Raw genomic sequence first — 15,499 nt, 5'->3', positions numbered from 1 at the left:
AAATATTCCTCAAAGGAAAGATCCTCCCACATAACCCCATCCGCTCAACCCCTCCCCCCCCCCAAACCAAAATATCCCCCTGAAAAACGTCTGTGCACTTCCCAATAACCATTACTGTATGTAAACACTGGTCGAAGTTTGTAACTTGCAGCCCCTCTTCCTGAGACTGTAGGGGAGTAAATCATCCCAAAGACATAGTTATTATGATTTTCGACAATGCTGAACAAAATGGTTATCTCAAAATTTTGATCCATCGTCTTTGGGAAAAAAGAGTGTGGGAGGGGGCCTAGGTGCCCTCCAATTCTTTTGGTCACTTGAAAAGGGCACTAGAACTTTTCATTTCCGTTAGAATGAGCCCTCTTGCGACATTCTAGGAGCACTCGGTCGATACAGTGACCCGTGGGAAAAAGCAACAACAAATAAACACCCACCCGTGATCGGTCTTCTGGCAAAAAATACGAAGTTCCACATTTTTGTAGATAGGAGCTTGAAACTTCTACAGTAGGGTCCTCTGATACGCTGAATGCGATGATGTGATTTTCGTTAAGATTCTATGACTTTTAGGGGTGTTTCCCCAATTTTCCAAAATGAGGCAAATTTTCTCAGGCTCGTAATTTTTGATGATAAAGACTAAATTTGATGAAACTTATATATTTAAAATCAGCATAAAAATCTAATTCTTTTGATGTATCTCTTAGAATCAAAATTCCGTTTTTTTATAGTTTCGTTTTCTATTGAGCCGGGTTGCTCCTTACTACAGTTCGTTACCACGAACTGTTTGATGAACAGAAATAAAGTCAAGTAATCTTCAAAGTGTATAAATATCACAAACCACTATCAATGAATAATTGAAATTCAAACAAGCAGAAATTAGCATGATAGGGCTGATAAAACCCATGCCCTCTCAAGACCGGAACATAATTTGTGCTTTACTGAAAACAACATGAATATATATACATATACTGGTACGTACGCAGGGCGCCTTCGGGCCCGTGCCCCCCCCCCCGAAATTTTGTGAAATGTTTAATTTCCACAGGGTTTCTTGGGATTTCTAGCAAAAGTAGGACATTTATTAAGAATCTAAATACATGTGTGAATCCTTTTTTGGGGGATTTTACAGCATGCAATTATCCGGTCAAGTCACTGCCCAATTATTAACCCATTTTCTGTCTAACTTTTTACCCTCTTTGAAGTAATTAGCAATTGTACTGTTATTTTTTTGTAAAGAGAGTTTGCTTTCCACAGCAAAATAGAATCATCCTTGATATTAGGGCGTTTATCCCCCTTTTCAGGATAAAGTAGAGCTTTTAATGGATCAATTTTGGAAACTATCTTTTTTCATTAAAATCTGCGTTTTTGCAATAGAAGAACTACCCCCCACAGCACCCATATTGAACTGTTAACCCTAAAATTTCCCTTTCAGTGGGATATAATAGATTAATCACTGGTTCTAAATCGCCCTGAACATAACCTGAGCCTAAAACGTACTTTTGAGGCATGAGTCTTCTTTCCCCCATCCGCTACAATACTACAGATTAAAGTTAATCTGTTTTTTCCGGTATACGCGCTTTTTGCATTACTAAATAAAAAATGCTACTTTATATCTGCTGTTTCGAAGGTTTTGGCCCGCCCCCCAAAAAAAAATTCCTGCGTACGTGCCTGTACATATATATATATATATATATATATATATATATATATATATATATATATATATATATATATATATATATATATATATATATATATATATATATATATATATATATATATATATATATATATATATATATATATATATATATATATTATATATATATATATATAAATATATATATATATATATATATATATATATATATATATATATATATATATATATATATATATTTTTATATATATATATATATATATATATATATATATATATATATATATATATATATATATATATATATATATATATATATATATATATATATATATATATATATATATATATATATATATATATTGTGATTTCATATTTATATATGATTCCCTTGTAGGAGGATTAGAAGTAGAAGAACTGGATTCTCCAGTTACACGATGTCGGCCAGCCGACTGCATTGAACATATTTGTGAATCTACAAACTTCTCAAGAAAAGAAATTCAGTTGATGTATAGAACATTTAAACAGGTAGAAATCCAACTTTAACACCTTAATTAAACTGAAGCAAATGTCTGCAATAGAAGGTATGCCTTCTGTGAAACATTAAACACACAAAAAAAAACAAGTTTTTTTAAATGAAAGTAAGGAGCGACATTAAAACTTAAAACGAACAGAAATTACTCCGTATATGAAAGGGGCTTTTCCTCCTCAACGCCAAGCTCTTTACGCTAAAGTTTGACTATTTCTCTTAACTCTATTTTTAAAACAGTGAGAAACATTAGCGTAAAGAGCGGGGCGTTGAGGAGGAAAAGCCCCTTTCATATACGGAGTATTTTCTGTTCGTTTTAAATTTTAATGTTGCTCCTTACTTTCATTTAAGTAAACTTGTTTTTAATTTCTGGACGTTTTTGAATTAATGCATGTTTTGATCTTGGATCTCCGCACAAAGATGATTAAGACAAAATTTGCATATTAATTAATTGCAATTAATCAGAAGATTTTGAGAAAAAGGAGCGAGGGAGGAGGCCTAGTTGCCCTACAAGTTTTTGATTACTTAAAAAAGAAACTAGAACTTTTAATTTTTTACAAACGTTTTCATTGGTAAAAATATACGTAACTTACGAATTAACTTACATAACGAACTTCTATATTCGTCTGTTTTTATTGCGTAAATGAAGGGGTTCAACCCTTGTCGATGCCTCGCTCTTTACACTAAAGCTTAGATTTTTTCCCAATTCCTTAAGAATGACCCCTGAATCACAAAGGCCGTAGAATAAATAGTTGAAATTACTAAAAATACTTTAGCGTAAAGAGTGAGGAATAACGAGGAGGTAAACCCCCCATATGCGTAATAATATTTGTTCGTTTTAAGTTTTAATGCTGCTCCTTACTTTCAGTAGAAAAAAACTTTTCATATTTATTTTTTCATTGTTTTTTTTTTCAAATAATGCTAGAAAATCATGCGCCCCCTTCATTGAAATTCTCTTCCCCATGAGAATTTTCTCCATGGAAATATCCTCCCACGTAACCCCCCTCTCACCTCAACTCTCCCCCCTAAACTAAAAAAATCCCCCTGAAAACATCTGTACACTTCCTAGTAACCATTACTATGTGTAAACACAGGTCAAGTTTATAACTTGCAGCCCCTCCCACGGGGACTGCGGGGGAGTAAGTCGTCCTTAAAGACATAGTTATTAGGTTTTTCGACTATGATGAATAAAATGGCTATCTCAGAATTTTGATCCGCTGACTTTTGTGAAACAATGAGCGTGGGAGGGGGCCTAGGTGCCCTCCAATTTTTTGGTCACTTAAAAAGGGAACTAGAACTTTTAATTTCCGTTGGAATGAGCCCCCTCGCGACATTCTAGGACTACTCAGTCGATACGATCACTTCTGGGAAAAAAAACAACAAAAAAACAAATAAACACGCATCCGTGATCTGTCTTCTTGCAAAGAATGCAAAATTCCATTTTTTAGAGTTTCGGTTACTATTGAGCCGGGTCGCTCCTTACTACATTTCGTTACCATGAACTGTTTGATAAGCACAAGTCCTATATACGTGATCAATATAACCGGAACGGATCTGCTCTCTCTGGGGGAGTTAGGGGGTTAATTCGAAAAAATTAGAAAAAATGAGGTATTTTTAACGTACGAACGGGAGATCGGATCTTAATGAAATTTGATATTTGGAAAATCTCGTAGCTCTGACCCTTTATTTTAAATCCCTACCAGATCCAGAGTCTTGGAGGGGTTGGGGTTGGAGGGACCGGTAATCTTAGAAAATGCTCAGAGTGGAGGGATCGGGATGAAACTTGGTGGGAAGGATAAGCACAAGTTCTAGATGCGTGATTTACCGGACCGTATTTTCTCTCTTTGGGGGATTTAGGGGGGAACCTAATTCGGTAATTTGGATAATTAGAAAAAATGAGAAATTTTTAACTTACGAACGGGTGATGGGATCCTAATGAAATTTGATATTTAGAAAAACCTCGTGTCTCAGAGCTCTTAAATAAATCCTAACTGGATCCGATGACATTAGGGGGAGTTGGAAGAGGAAACCAGAAATCTTGGAAAACGCTTAGAGTAGAGAGATCTAGATGATACTTGGTGGGAAGAATAAGCAAAAGTCCTAGGTACGTGATTGATACAACGAGACCAGATTGGCTCTCTTTGGAGGAGTTGGGGGGGGGGTAATTTGGAAAAAATAGAAGAATGAGGCATTTTTAACTTACGTGCGGGTGATCAGATCTTAATGAAATTTGATATATAGAAGGACCTTGTGTCTCAGAGCTCTTATTTTAAATCCCGACCGGATCCGGTGACATTGGAGGGAGTTGGAGGGGGAAATACGAAACCTTGGAAAACGCTTAGATTGTAGAGATCGGGATGAAACTTGGTGGGAAGAATAAGCACATGTCCTAGATACGTTATTGACATAACCGGACCGGATCCTCTCTTTTCGAGTGAGTTGGGGGATTTGCTAGTTTGGGTACTTTCAGATAAGCTAGGAGGATGAAAGTTGGGAGGCGTATCAGGGATTAGACTAGACTAAATTAGAAATAGTCTCTTCCCTGATTCGACCATCTGGGGAGGGCGGAGTGAGCGAACAAGGTAGTCGAGAAGAACTTTATTTTCCAATAAAAAAAATGTTCTTCTCAAGTATGGCTTGTGTCTTTGTGGCTGTGTCTATGGGTATGATTCTCGCAAAGGGTGCGAGAGGTTTCAGGTTTGAATCCCGGACCAGCCCAATTCTTATGTGAAGAAGGTCCGAAGCTAGATACGTGATCAATATAGCGATCCCTGAAAGTTGGGAGGCGTATCAGGAACCCGACCAGATTAAATTAGAAATAATCGCTTCCCCGATTTGATCATCTGGGGCGGAGTGGAAGGACGGTTCATTCGGAAAAATTTGAAAAAATGAGGTAGTTTTAGCTTACGAACGGCTTATCAGATCTCAATGAAATTTGATATTTAGAAGAACCTCGTGTCTCAGAGGTCTTGTTTTAAATCCCGACCAGATCTGGTGACACTGGGGGGATTTGGAGGGGGAGACCGGAAATCTTGGAAAACGCCTAGATTGGAGAGATCGTAATGAAACTTGGTGGGAAGAAGCTCTTGGTTCTTCTGACCTCGTCACAATTACCATATGAGCTCTTGGCTCTTGTTTTTTCTTTTCCCCAGTGATAGTATCGACCCAGTGGTCATGGAATGTCGCGAGAGGGCTGATTCTATCGGAAATTAAAAGTTCAAAGTTGTCTGCATTATTTGAGCTATTTAAGTTACTCTTAGCTCTATTTGTTATCAGTTCAAAATATTAAGATGATCGTTCCAACCATCATGGCTGGAGACTACTTTATGTCAAAATCAATACACAGGTGATTACGTTGCAGCTTTTGCTGCTAATACTTTAGCACATTTTTTTAGCACATACTTTTTGTTTAGATAAGAAGAAGGCTTCAAATTTGCCGGAACTCTTTCCACCACTTAAATTCATTCCCTCATTCAAAATAGTTTATGTTCCTTTAATAGTTTTTATAAACCAATTTATGATCGTCTTGAGTTTAAAAGTTACACGAAATTTTTTTGAAAAGGTACGTTTTCTAAATTTAATACACATGAAGACCCCCTTACTCATTGCAAATATTGATACTAGCCACGCTAATCAGATAAGCATAAGATAATAAATTAGAACGAATGGCTTTGAAAGATTAGTGTGGCATGAAGTGCATGTACTTGCGTAATAAAATGGAGCAAATGCCTTTCAAGGTTTTGGCTTTTAGCTTTATCTAATATTGATTACACCTGGTGTATTATTTGGTAATCATTAGACTCTTGGCCATTGAATCACTTTTCTTCAGCTCTGAAAACAATTAAATAAAATAAAAAAACAAGTTTTTTCCGGGGGAAGGAGGATCATGAACGGAGGACCAGGGGTCAACTCCCACGAGTTTTTGGAATAATATATTGTTAATAAGTTTTTTGCAGGGGGTCGGGCCGTGGCAGGAGGGTCAGAGGTCTGCTCCTATGATTCAGGGGTAAGCTGCCATGATTTATCATGGATATTTTTTTTCGGTGGAAGGGGATCGGACCATTGATGGCCAGTGGTGAGCTCCCATAAACTTTTTGTGTGTGTTAGAGAGTGGGATGGGTCAGGCCATGAAGGAAGGGCCAGCGGTCAGTTTCCACGATTTTGGAATAAAATATCGTTAATGATCTTAACGATGTTTATGATTTTCGGAGTGAAAATCGTTAATAATTTTTTGGGGGTGGGGTCTGGCCAAAGAGGGTCAGCCAAAGGTAAGCTCCCATGATTTATCATTGACAAGTTTTTTGGAGAGAGGGAGATCGGGCCAAGGAGGGCCAGTGGTCAGCTCCCATAAGCTTACCGTTAATAGCTTTCTTTGCGGGAGGGGGTGAATGGAGGGCCAGGGGTGAGTTCTCATAATCAATTGGATAAAATATCGTTAATAAGATTTTCTAGTGGGGATGGGGGTTGGGCTCATCTGATCTTTGAACTATTTTAAAAACCCTTCCGTAAAAACATTATAAGCCCATAGGGCATAAATTACAACACTTGCCCCTCGGCTCTAAGAGGTTGTGCGACCCTGGGAATTTTTTTTATCTAATCTCTGAACTTATTTTTGACAATGGTTATCTATGAAATTCGATCGGACATACTTAAGACAAAGAAGGCGGGGGGGGGCTAGTTGCCATCCGATCATTTTTTACTCTTAAAAAGGGGAATAAAACTTTCAATTTCTAATCATTTGGGTGTTTAACGACCATCTCCGAAGTGTATGCGACCATCTCTTCCATAAAAACCTTATATGTCCCTAAGGAATCAGTTAAAACCCATTCCAAAGGCTTTGGGGGGGGGGTATGTAGACCCCAAAGTTTTTATTATCTTATAGTAGGACTATTTCGAAAAAAATGTTTATCTCAAAATTTTCATCGGATGCATCTCGGGAAAAGCAGGTGTAAGGGGGGAGGGTGGACGCCCTCTGATCACTTTTGACTCTTAAAAAGTGAACTAGAACTTTCGATTTCCAATCAAATGAGCCCTCTTTGAATCTTATACGACCACCCCTTGCATAAAAACCTTATATACCCAGGGGACATAAGTCACAATACTTGTCCCCGGGCTCTGGAAGGTTGTGTCGACCCCGGAGTTTTTGTTATTTGATCTTTAAACAACTTTGAATAAAATGAGTATCTCAAAATTTTGATCGGATGCATTTGGGCAAAAAGGCATTGGGGGTAGGGGGGCTAGTTGTCCTTCTATCTCTTCTGATTCTAAAAATGACACGAGAACTCGCGATTTCCAATCGAATGACACCGCTCTAAAATTTATATGATTCATTTCTTCTATAAAAAATCATGTATACCCTCGGGGCATGGCTTCAAACACCTACTCCTGGGTCCTAGGGGGTTGTGTTGACCCTGGAGTTTTTGTTATCATGTCTTTGAACTATTTTTAACAAAAGAGCTATCTCGAAATTCGTTTCGGATGCGTTTGGGGAAAAGGGGCGAGGGGGGCTAGTTGCCTTCCAATAGCTTTTGATTCTTAAACGTGGCACTAGAGCTTCTGATTTCCAATCGGATGAGCCCCCTCCGAAGTTTATGTGACCACCCCTTCCATATGAAGTGCCTCTGGGAAAAGTAATAATCATAGGCAGCGCAATAGCCCTGCCTAAGTAAAGAACGATGTTGGCACAATGTATTTTTTTAGACCAGGGTACCTGGTATTGAAGGAGTTGTTGTAGAAACTTCAAAAAGGACTCAATTGAATGCAAATTGAGAGGGCTAGTGCCCTTTACAATAGTCAAAAGTTATCGAAGGGCAAATGCCCCTACGCCCGTCATTTCCACAGACGCTTTTAATAAAAAATTTGAGATAGTCATTTTGTTCAACATAGTTGAATGGTCTTACAATATGTCTTTGAGGATGACAACCCCCTCCCCCTCTACAGCCCTCATAGAAAGAGTTGTAAGTTACGGCCTGGGGGCATGTAAGGTTTTATAGAAAGCGTGGTCATATAAACATCGGAGGGGATTCTTTGGGCTGTAATCAGAAGCTCTAGTGCTCATTTTAAGAGTCAAAGTGATCAGAGGGCAGTTATCTCCCCACGCACACACGTGTCGCATTTTCCAGAAATGGATCTAAAAATTTTGAGATAGCCATTTTATTTAAAATAGTTCAAATATCATATAACAAGGCTTCTAGGGCTGAGACAAACCCCGATTTCCTAGTGACAAGGGCTGTAAGTTATGACCAGGGGAGATGGGTTTTTATGGAAGGGGTGGTTGTATAAACTTTAGAGGAGGCTTATATGTTGAAAACTAGAAGTTCGAGTTCCCTTTTAAGAGTCAAAATTGATGGACGGCAGTTAGTCTCCCCCTTCCGACTAACCCTCTTTCCACCAAACGAATCTGATTGAAATCGTGAGATAGTGTTTTAGTTCAAAATAGTACAAAGAGCATATAACAATGCCTCCAGGGTTGACATAACCCCCCAGGTGCCCTGGGGACAGGGATTTAAGTCATGTTCTGGATTTAAGTCATGTCCTTTTGAATAGGCAAAAAAAATTTGAGGGCAACCAGACCCCACGCTTATTATTTCCCCAAAGACATATATCAAAATTTGAAATAGCAAATTTATTAATCATATTTGAAGGGTCTGGTAGTTATGTCTGTGACGAATACACCCTCGCCCCCACAGATCTTAGGGCTGCGGGGCACCCTATATTTTTATTGATAGGGTGGTCGACTCATTGGGATGGTAATCAGAATTTCTAGAGCCCGTTCTAAGAGTCAAAGTGATCAGAGAGCAGCTACCCTCCCCCGCCACATGTCGTATTTTTCCAAAATGCATCCAGTAGAAATTTAGAGACAATCATTATATTCAAAATGGTCCAAAGATCAAATAACAAGACTTTCGGGGTTGATCAGAAGATCAACCCTGAAACCTGTTTCGGGGTAATCAGAAGATCTAGTGCCCTTTTTAAAAGTAGAAATGATCTGAATGCAACTACTCCCCCCCCACACATTTTTTTGTGGATTTTTGGTATTTCCCCCTATTTTCTAAAATGAGGCAAATTTTCTCAGCCTCGTAACTTTTGACAGGTAAGACTAATCTTGATGAAATTTATATATTTAAAATGAGCATTAAAATGCAATTCTTTTGATGTAACTATTGGCATCAAAATTCTAATTTTTTTTTAGTTTTGGTTACTATTGAGCCGGGTCGCTCCTTACTACAGTTAGTTACCACGAACTGTTCGATTATCAAAAAAGTCTCTCCAGCCTACAAATAGCTGGCCAAATTAAAAAATTTTAAAGAAAAACAGAAAAGCCTTTAGCTATTAATTTCTTTTTCCCTGAAAAGACTGTGTCAAAATAAGCGAACAGAAATTAATTACAAAACTTTTTCATAAAATATGCTTTTCAATGAAAAGTAAAGAACTCCATTAAACCAAAAATTGCCAAAAATAGAATCTAATAATCTACCAAGCGTAAAACTACCACATATCAGTATCGATAAATAAATTAAAACCAAAACGAATTGAAATTACAATAATTAACCTAATCAAACTCAAAACAAGCAGAAATTGAAATACATAGGGCTCAAAGCCCTCGTTCCTTCCTAATATTAAAACATAATTTGCACTTTGCTGAAAATTTTTTAATGTTTTCACTTTTACAACTTTAGTAAATCAAGTATTATTAACATTTTAAGGAATAAATATTGGCATATGTATATGAAACTGACAATACACATTCATTTGTATTTTTTTCAGTAAAATGCAAATTATGATCTGGCCTTAGGAAGGTATAGGGGTTTTGTTCCCTACTCATGTTATTTTCTGCTCGTTTTGAGTTTGACTCGGTTGTTTATTGTAATTTCTGTTCGTATTCCGTTTGTTTTTAATTAATTTAACTCTTTGCACAAGCAATATTTTTAAATAAAAATACGTTTTTCATTTTTCTAGAGTGAGCTCTTTTCTTCCATATCTTTTCTTACATATTCTTCCTGATCTGAGCTCTTTTCTTCCATATGCCTTAGAATAATGTGAAACTTAGAAAGTGAGTGGTGAGTTTCTTGTGATCTGGTGGGAAACCGAACTGATTTTTATTAATCTCATCATTAGAATTAAAACGCAGTATTTTTTCGATGAAACTTTTGAAAACTTTTGCGACATCCGATTTTTGAAATTTGTCTGAAAACAGCAATTTTTTGGGAACATTTATTCTTGGATAGGGGAGACATATATATGCTTGAAAAAGAGTCTAGAAATAAACCATCAATGAAACACAGGTTGATAATTGTAGCTAATACCTCGCACAAAACTTGGAATTCTCAACTGCTAATATACCTGGTATTTCACCGGGATAAGTGGGTTTATTCGAGACAACATTTTCAAGCTGTTGTCTCTTCTGACAAACAATACTTAAGAGGAATTTCTTCTAAGGGTTTTTCTTCTTAAAAGGATGGGTTAGACGCAAGACTGTTGATTTGATATGCAATTACAGGTCTATCGTCCTCATTTTACACTAAGAAACCAAGTTTGTTTCCTTCTTTAGGGAAATGATGGGCACATGGAGTTTCTTTGGATCAAAGATGAGCTTGTTGAGATTGTCTCTATGGGACTTCTATCCCCTCTGTTCTCAAAGATTCTTCTTTTGAATACATAACAATACGGGAAATTCTTATATTTAGGTCTTGAAGTAATTTTCTTGCTGGGGTATTAACCCTTTGTCTGAAAAAAAAAATCTGACTACACTCAAGCATTTATCCTCAAATACCAAATATTTTTCATACTTTTGTGTACAGTTTTTTTTAATTAATCAAATTGTGCAGAAGGGTCTAAATAGTACTGGATCAATAGACAAACGGCTCAAAATTTGACATTTATGCTGTAAATATTTAGGTAAACATTGTCGGATAACCAATCAATTTATCAGCATCTTGAAATATTTCTCCGTCGTCAAACGTTTATTGCTAAAACTATCAAACGACTCATTAATTATTTTTTTGGCCCTTGCAAGCGAAAAAAGCTTATTGTCTACTGATTTTCTCACCATCTTCAATCTAAAGGCAAGCTTGTCCCCTTATTATTGAATTTTCCAAGACATCATACATCTATAAGATAATCCTAAATTGAAAGTTCCCAAGACTCTACTACTCAGACTTTCCAAGGGAAAAGATGCAACAGATGAAATGAATATGTTAATTCCCAGGAGTTACTCCTAGTAATCTCTGAGAAAAGGTCAATCTGTATTCCAGCCTTTTCCTATTTGTAGTTAATTGAATTGCTGCTTTGAATTATAAGGAAGAATTCATTATAATTTATCAGACTATGTTTCATCTTTCAATTTAAAGCTTGTAATAAGCAAGGATGAAAAAAAATTACAACTGGGGGATTGTCTCTTGATAAGTTATCATCAATTCTAGTGATATTTGCCCTTCAAAGTAATACTGGTTTATTTTAGAAAATAGTAGACACAACACAAACTAAGATCTCAAGTAATAGCTACGTTTAGAATAGTATGATTCCACCTAAAATCAATCCTTTGATGCCCAGTTCGGCACTCCTTTCTAAACAAACTTGGTGTAGTTTACTAATTTCAGGACACAAAGGTAACTAAAGATTGAATAACAGCTTTCTAAGGCGGGTACTCTTAAAGAACGAAAATATAAATTTATTCAACAAACAAATTCACAACAAAACACTTAAACTCCTCCGTTAGGCTCTGTATTCAGGAAAAAAACATTCGATTCATTAGATCAATAAGAAGAACTAGAAAACTAAAAACTCCTGTTTTTGATAGGATTAAATAAAAAAACAAGTTTTTTTTTAATGAAAGTAAGGAGCAACATTAAAACTTAAACGAACAGAAATTACTCCGTATATGAAAGGGGCTTTTCCTCCTCAACACCTCGCTCTTTACGCTAAAGTTTGACTCTTTCTCTTAACTCTATTTTTAAAACAGTAAGAAACTTAGGGTAAAGAGCGGGGCGTTGAGGAGGAAAAGCCCCTTTCATATACGGAGTAATATCTGTTCGTTTTAAGTTTTAATGTTGCTATTTACTTTCATTTAAAAAAAACTTGTTTTTTTATTTAATTTCTGGACGTTTTTGAATTAATGCATGTTTTGACCTTGGCTCTCCGCACATAAATAATTAAAACAAAATTTGCATATTAATTAATTGCAATTAATCTTGAGATTTTGAGAAAAAAGGAGCGAAGGAGCAGGCCTAGTTGCCCCCCCCTCCCAATTTTTTGATTACTTATAAAAGCAACTACAACTTTTAATTGTTTACAAACGTTTTCATTGGTAAAAGATATACGTAACTTACAAATTAGCTTACGTAACGAATTTTTGTATTCTCACGTTTTTATTACGTATATGAGAGGGTTCACCCCATCGTCAGCACCTCGCTCTTTACACTAAAGCTTAAGTTTTGTCTCAATTCCTTAAGAATGACCCCTGAATCACGAAAAAAGGTAAAGGATACGGCATTAGACTTTGCAGTCCCTACCGGCGGTGCTGATCTCCGTTTCTTGGCCCTTCAGCCAGGAAGTGCAATTTCATATTTATTTTCTCATTGTTTTTTTTTAATAATGCTAGAAAATTCTGCGCTCGCTTCATGGAAATTTTCTTCCCCCATGACAAATTCCTCGATGGAAAGTTTCCCCAACACATCCCCCTCTTCTCAACCCCTCCCCCCCAACCAAAAAATCCTCCTGAAAACGTCTGTACATTTCCCAATAACCATTACTATACGTAAGCACTGGGCAAAGTTTGTAAGTTGTAGCCCCTCTCACGGGTACTGTGGGGGAGTAAGTATTCCCCAAAGACATATTTATAAGGTTTTTCGACTACGCTGAATAAAATGGCTATCTCATAATTTTGATCAAAACGAAATTTGCATATTAATTAATTGCAATTAATCTTGAGATTTTGAGAAAAAAGGAGCGAAGGAGCAGGCCTAGTTGCCCCTCAATTTTTTGATTACTTAAAAAAGCAACAACAACTTTTAATTTTATACAAACGTTTTCATTGGTAAAAAATATACGTAACTTACAAATTAGCTTACGTAACGAACTTCTATATTCGTATGTTTTTATTGCGTGTATGAAGGGGTTCAACCTTCGTCGATACCTCGCTCTTTACCCTATAACTTAAATTTTGTCCCAAATCCTTAAGAATGAGCTCTGAATCACAAAGGCCGTAGAATAAATAGTTGAAATTACTAAAAATACTTTAGCGTAAAGAGTAAGGTATAACGAGGAGGTAAGCCCCTCATATATTTAATAATTTTTGTTCGTTTTAAGTTTTAATGCTGCTCCTTACTTTCAGTAGAAAAAACTTTTCATGCTTATTTTTTCATTGGTATTTCAAATAATGCTAGAAAATCCTGCACCCCCTTCATTGAAATTCTCTTCCCAATGACAAGTTTCTGCATGGAAATATCCTACCACGTACCCCCTCCCCCCCAAATCTCCCCCTATACAAAAAAAAACCTGGAAACGTCTGTACACTTCCCAGTAACCATTACTATATGTAAACACAGGCCAAAGTTTGTAACTTGCAGCCCCTCCCACGGGGACTGCGGGGGAGTAAGGCATCCCTAAAGACATGGTTATTAGGTTTTTCGACTATGATGAATAAAATAGATATCTCAGAATTTTGATCCGTTGACTTTTGGGAAAAAATGAGCGTGGGAGGGGGCCTAGGTGCCCTCCAATTTTTTTGGTCACTTAAAAAGGGCACTAGAACTTTTAATTTCCGTTAGAATGAGTCCTCTCGCAACATTCTAGGACCACTCAGTCGATACGATCACCCCTGGGAAAAAACAAAGAAACAAAAAAAAAACAAATAAACACGCATCCGTGATCTGTCTTCAGGCAAAAAAAATGCGAAATTCCATATTTTTGTAGATAGGAGCTTGAAACTTCTACAATAAGGTTCTGTGATACGCTGAGTCTAATGGCGTGATTTTCGTTAAGATTGTATGACTTTTAGGGAGTGTTTCCCCCTATTTTCTAAAATGAGGCAAATTTTCTCAGGCTCGTAACTTTTGATGTGTATAACTGACCTTGATGAAACTTATATATTTAAAATCAGCATTAAAATGCGATTCTTTTGATATAACTATTGTTATCAAAATTCCATTTCTTAGAGTTTCGGTTAGTATTGAGCCGGGTCGCTCCTTACTACAGTTCGTTACCACAAACTGTTTGATATATGTTTTTGACAGGATATCTGTTTTTGACAAATATATGCACTCTAACAGGATATATTTGTGTTTTCGACGCCCAGTGTTTTCATATTTGAGCAACTTAACTTTCTCGATTAAAATACTCCAAAAAGGGGAGTACGGAGAAAAGTGACAAGGAAGATGTGTGTGTAAATTTGGTTATAACTCTTGAATCTAGAAGTTGCATCTCTTTCCTCATTTGTTTCAATGTTTATAAAACGTTCAACCAAACGTTGCTACGAAAAATGTGAAATTAGTTTCTAAATGTAGGTAAATTACTTTATGCTCACGGGGCCATTTTTGGAGGGAGAGGAGAACTGATTCTTATTCACGAGGAATTAATCTACGGGAGTAAACTGTCAGGAGACAATCAAATTCATATTTTGGAATAACACGATAAATGTGAATTCTTCATAAGTGAAATTCATCTGCAGTTAATCGGTTTGGCTTCCCAAGGATTTATTTAATCCTGGTAGCTGCAATTTTTTAATATTTCAGGATTGTCCAAGTGGAGCTGTTTACGAGGAGACATTTCGTTTGATATATTCCCAATTCTTCCCACACGGAGACGCTAGCCGATATGCCAGTTACGTTTTCAAGGCCTTTGATGAACAGAATTGTGGGTGTCTCAGTTTTGACGTAAGTATTACAACAAACCTATGCACATTTAATAGAATTTCCCTCACAATGGAATGTTCAACCCGTGAAAAATTTCAGCAGAAGATTTGTCCCCCCCACCCAAAAAAAAGTATGCCTACTTGCCAATACCAAATACTATACGTAAACAACGGGCAAATTTATAACTTAAAGATCTTTCCCCAGGGGCTCTGGAAGGTCATGTTATCCCAAAGGTACAGTTATTCGGTTTTTCATTTATGCTAAGCAGAATGGCTATCCCAAGTTTCGATTGGACGATTTTGAGAAAAAGGGGCTAGTTGCCCTCCAGTGGCTTTGGTTACTAGAAAAAAACACTTTCGCCAGGGGCTCTAGAAGGTCATGTTATCCTAAAGGTATAGTTATTCGGTTTTTCATTTATGCTGAGCAGAATGGCTATCCCAAGTTTCGATTGAACGTTTTGAGAAAAAG

The 15,499-nt window shown here is 36.6% G+C and overlaps 1 protein-coding gene across 2 annotated transcripts in view; it reads left to right on the top strand.

Annotated features, from left to right (window-relative positions):
• LOC136029376 (Kv channel-interacting protein 1-like) overlaps positions 1-15,499 on the top strand; it is a 75,819-nt gene that overhangs the window by 46,387 nt on the left and 13,933 nt on the right. For both annotated transcript variants that reach the window (XM_065707695.1, XM_065707696.1), the window contains exons 2-3: positions 2,049-2,179; positions 14,912-15,052. In XM_065707695.1, the coding sequence (XP_065563767.1) occupies positions 2,049-2,179; positions 14,912-15,052 (272 nt within the window). The remainder of the gene's footprint in view (positions 1-2,048; positions 2,180-14,911; positions 15,053-15,499) is intronic.

This window comes from Artemia franciscana, chromosome 7, assembly GCF_032884065.1.
Source record: "Artemia franciscana chromosome 7, ASM3288406v1, whole genome shotgun sequence".
Lineage (NCBI taxonomy): Eukaryota > Metazoa > Arthropoda > Branchiopoda > Anostraca > Artemiidae > Artemia > Artemia franciscana.
This window is presented reverse-complemented; position numbering and strand designations above follow the sequence as displayed.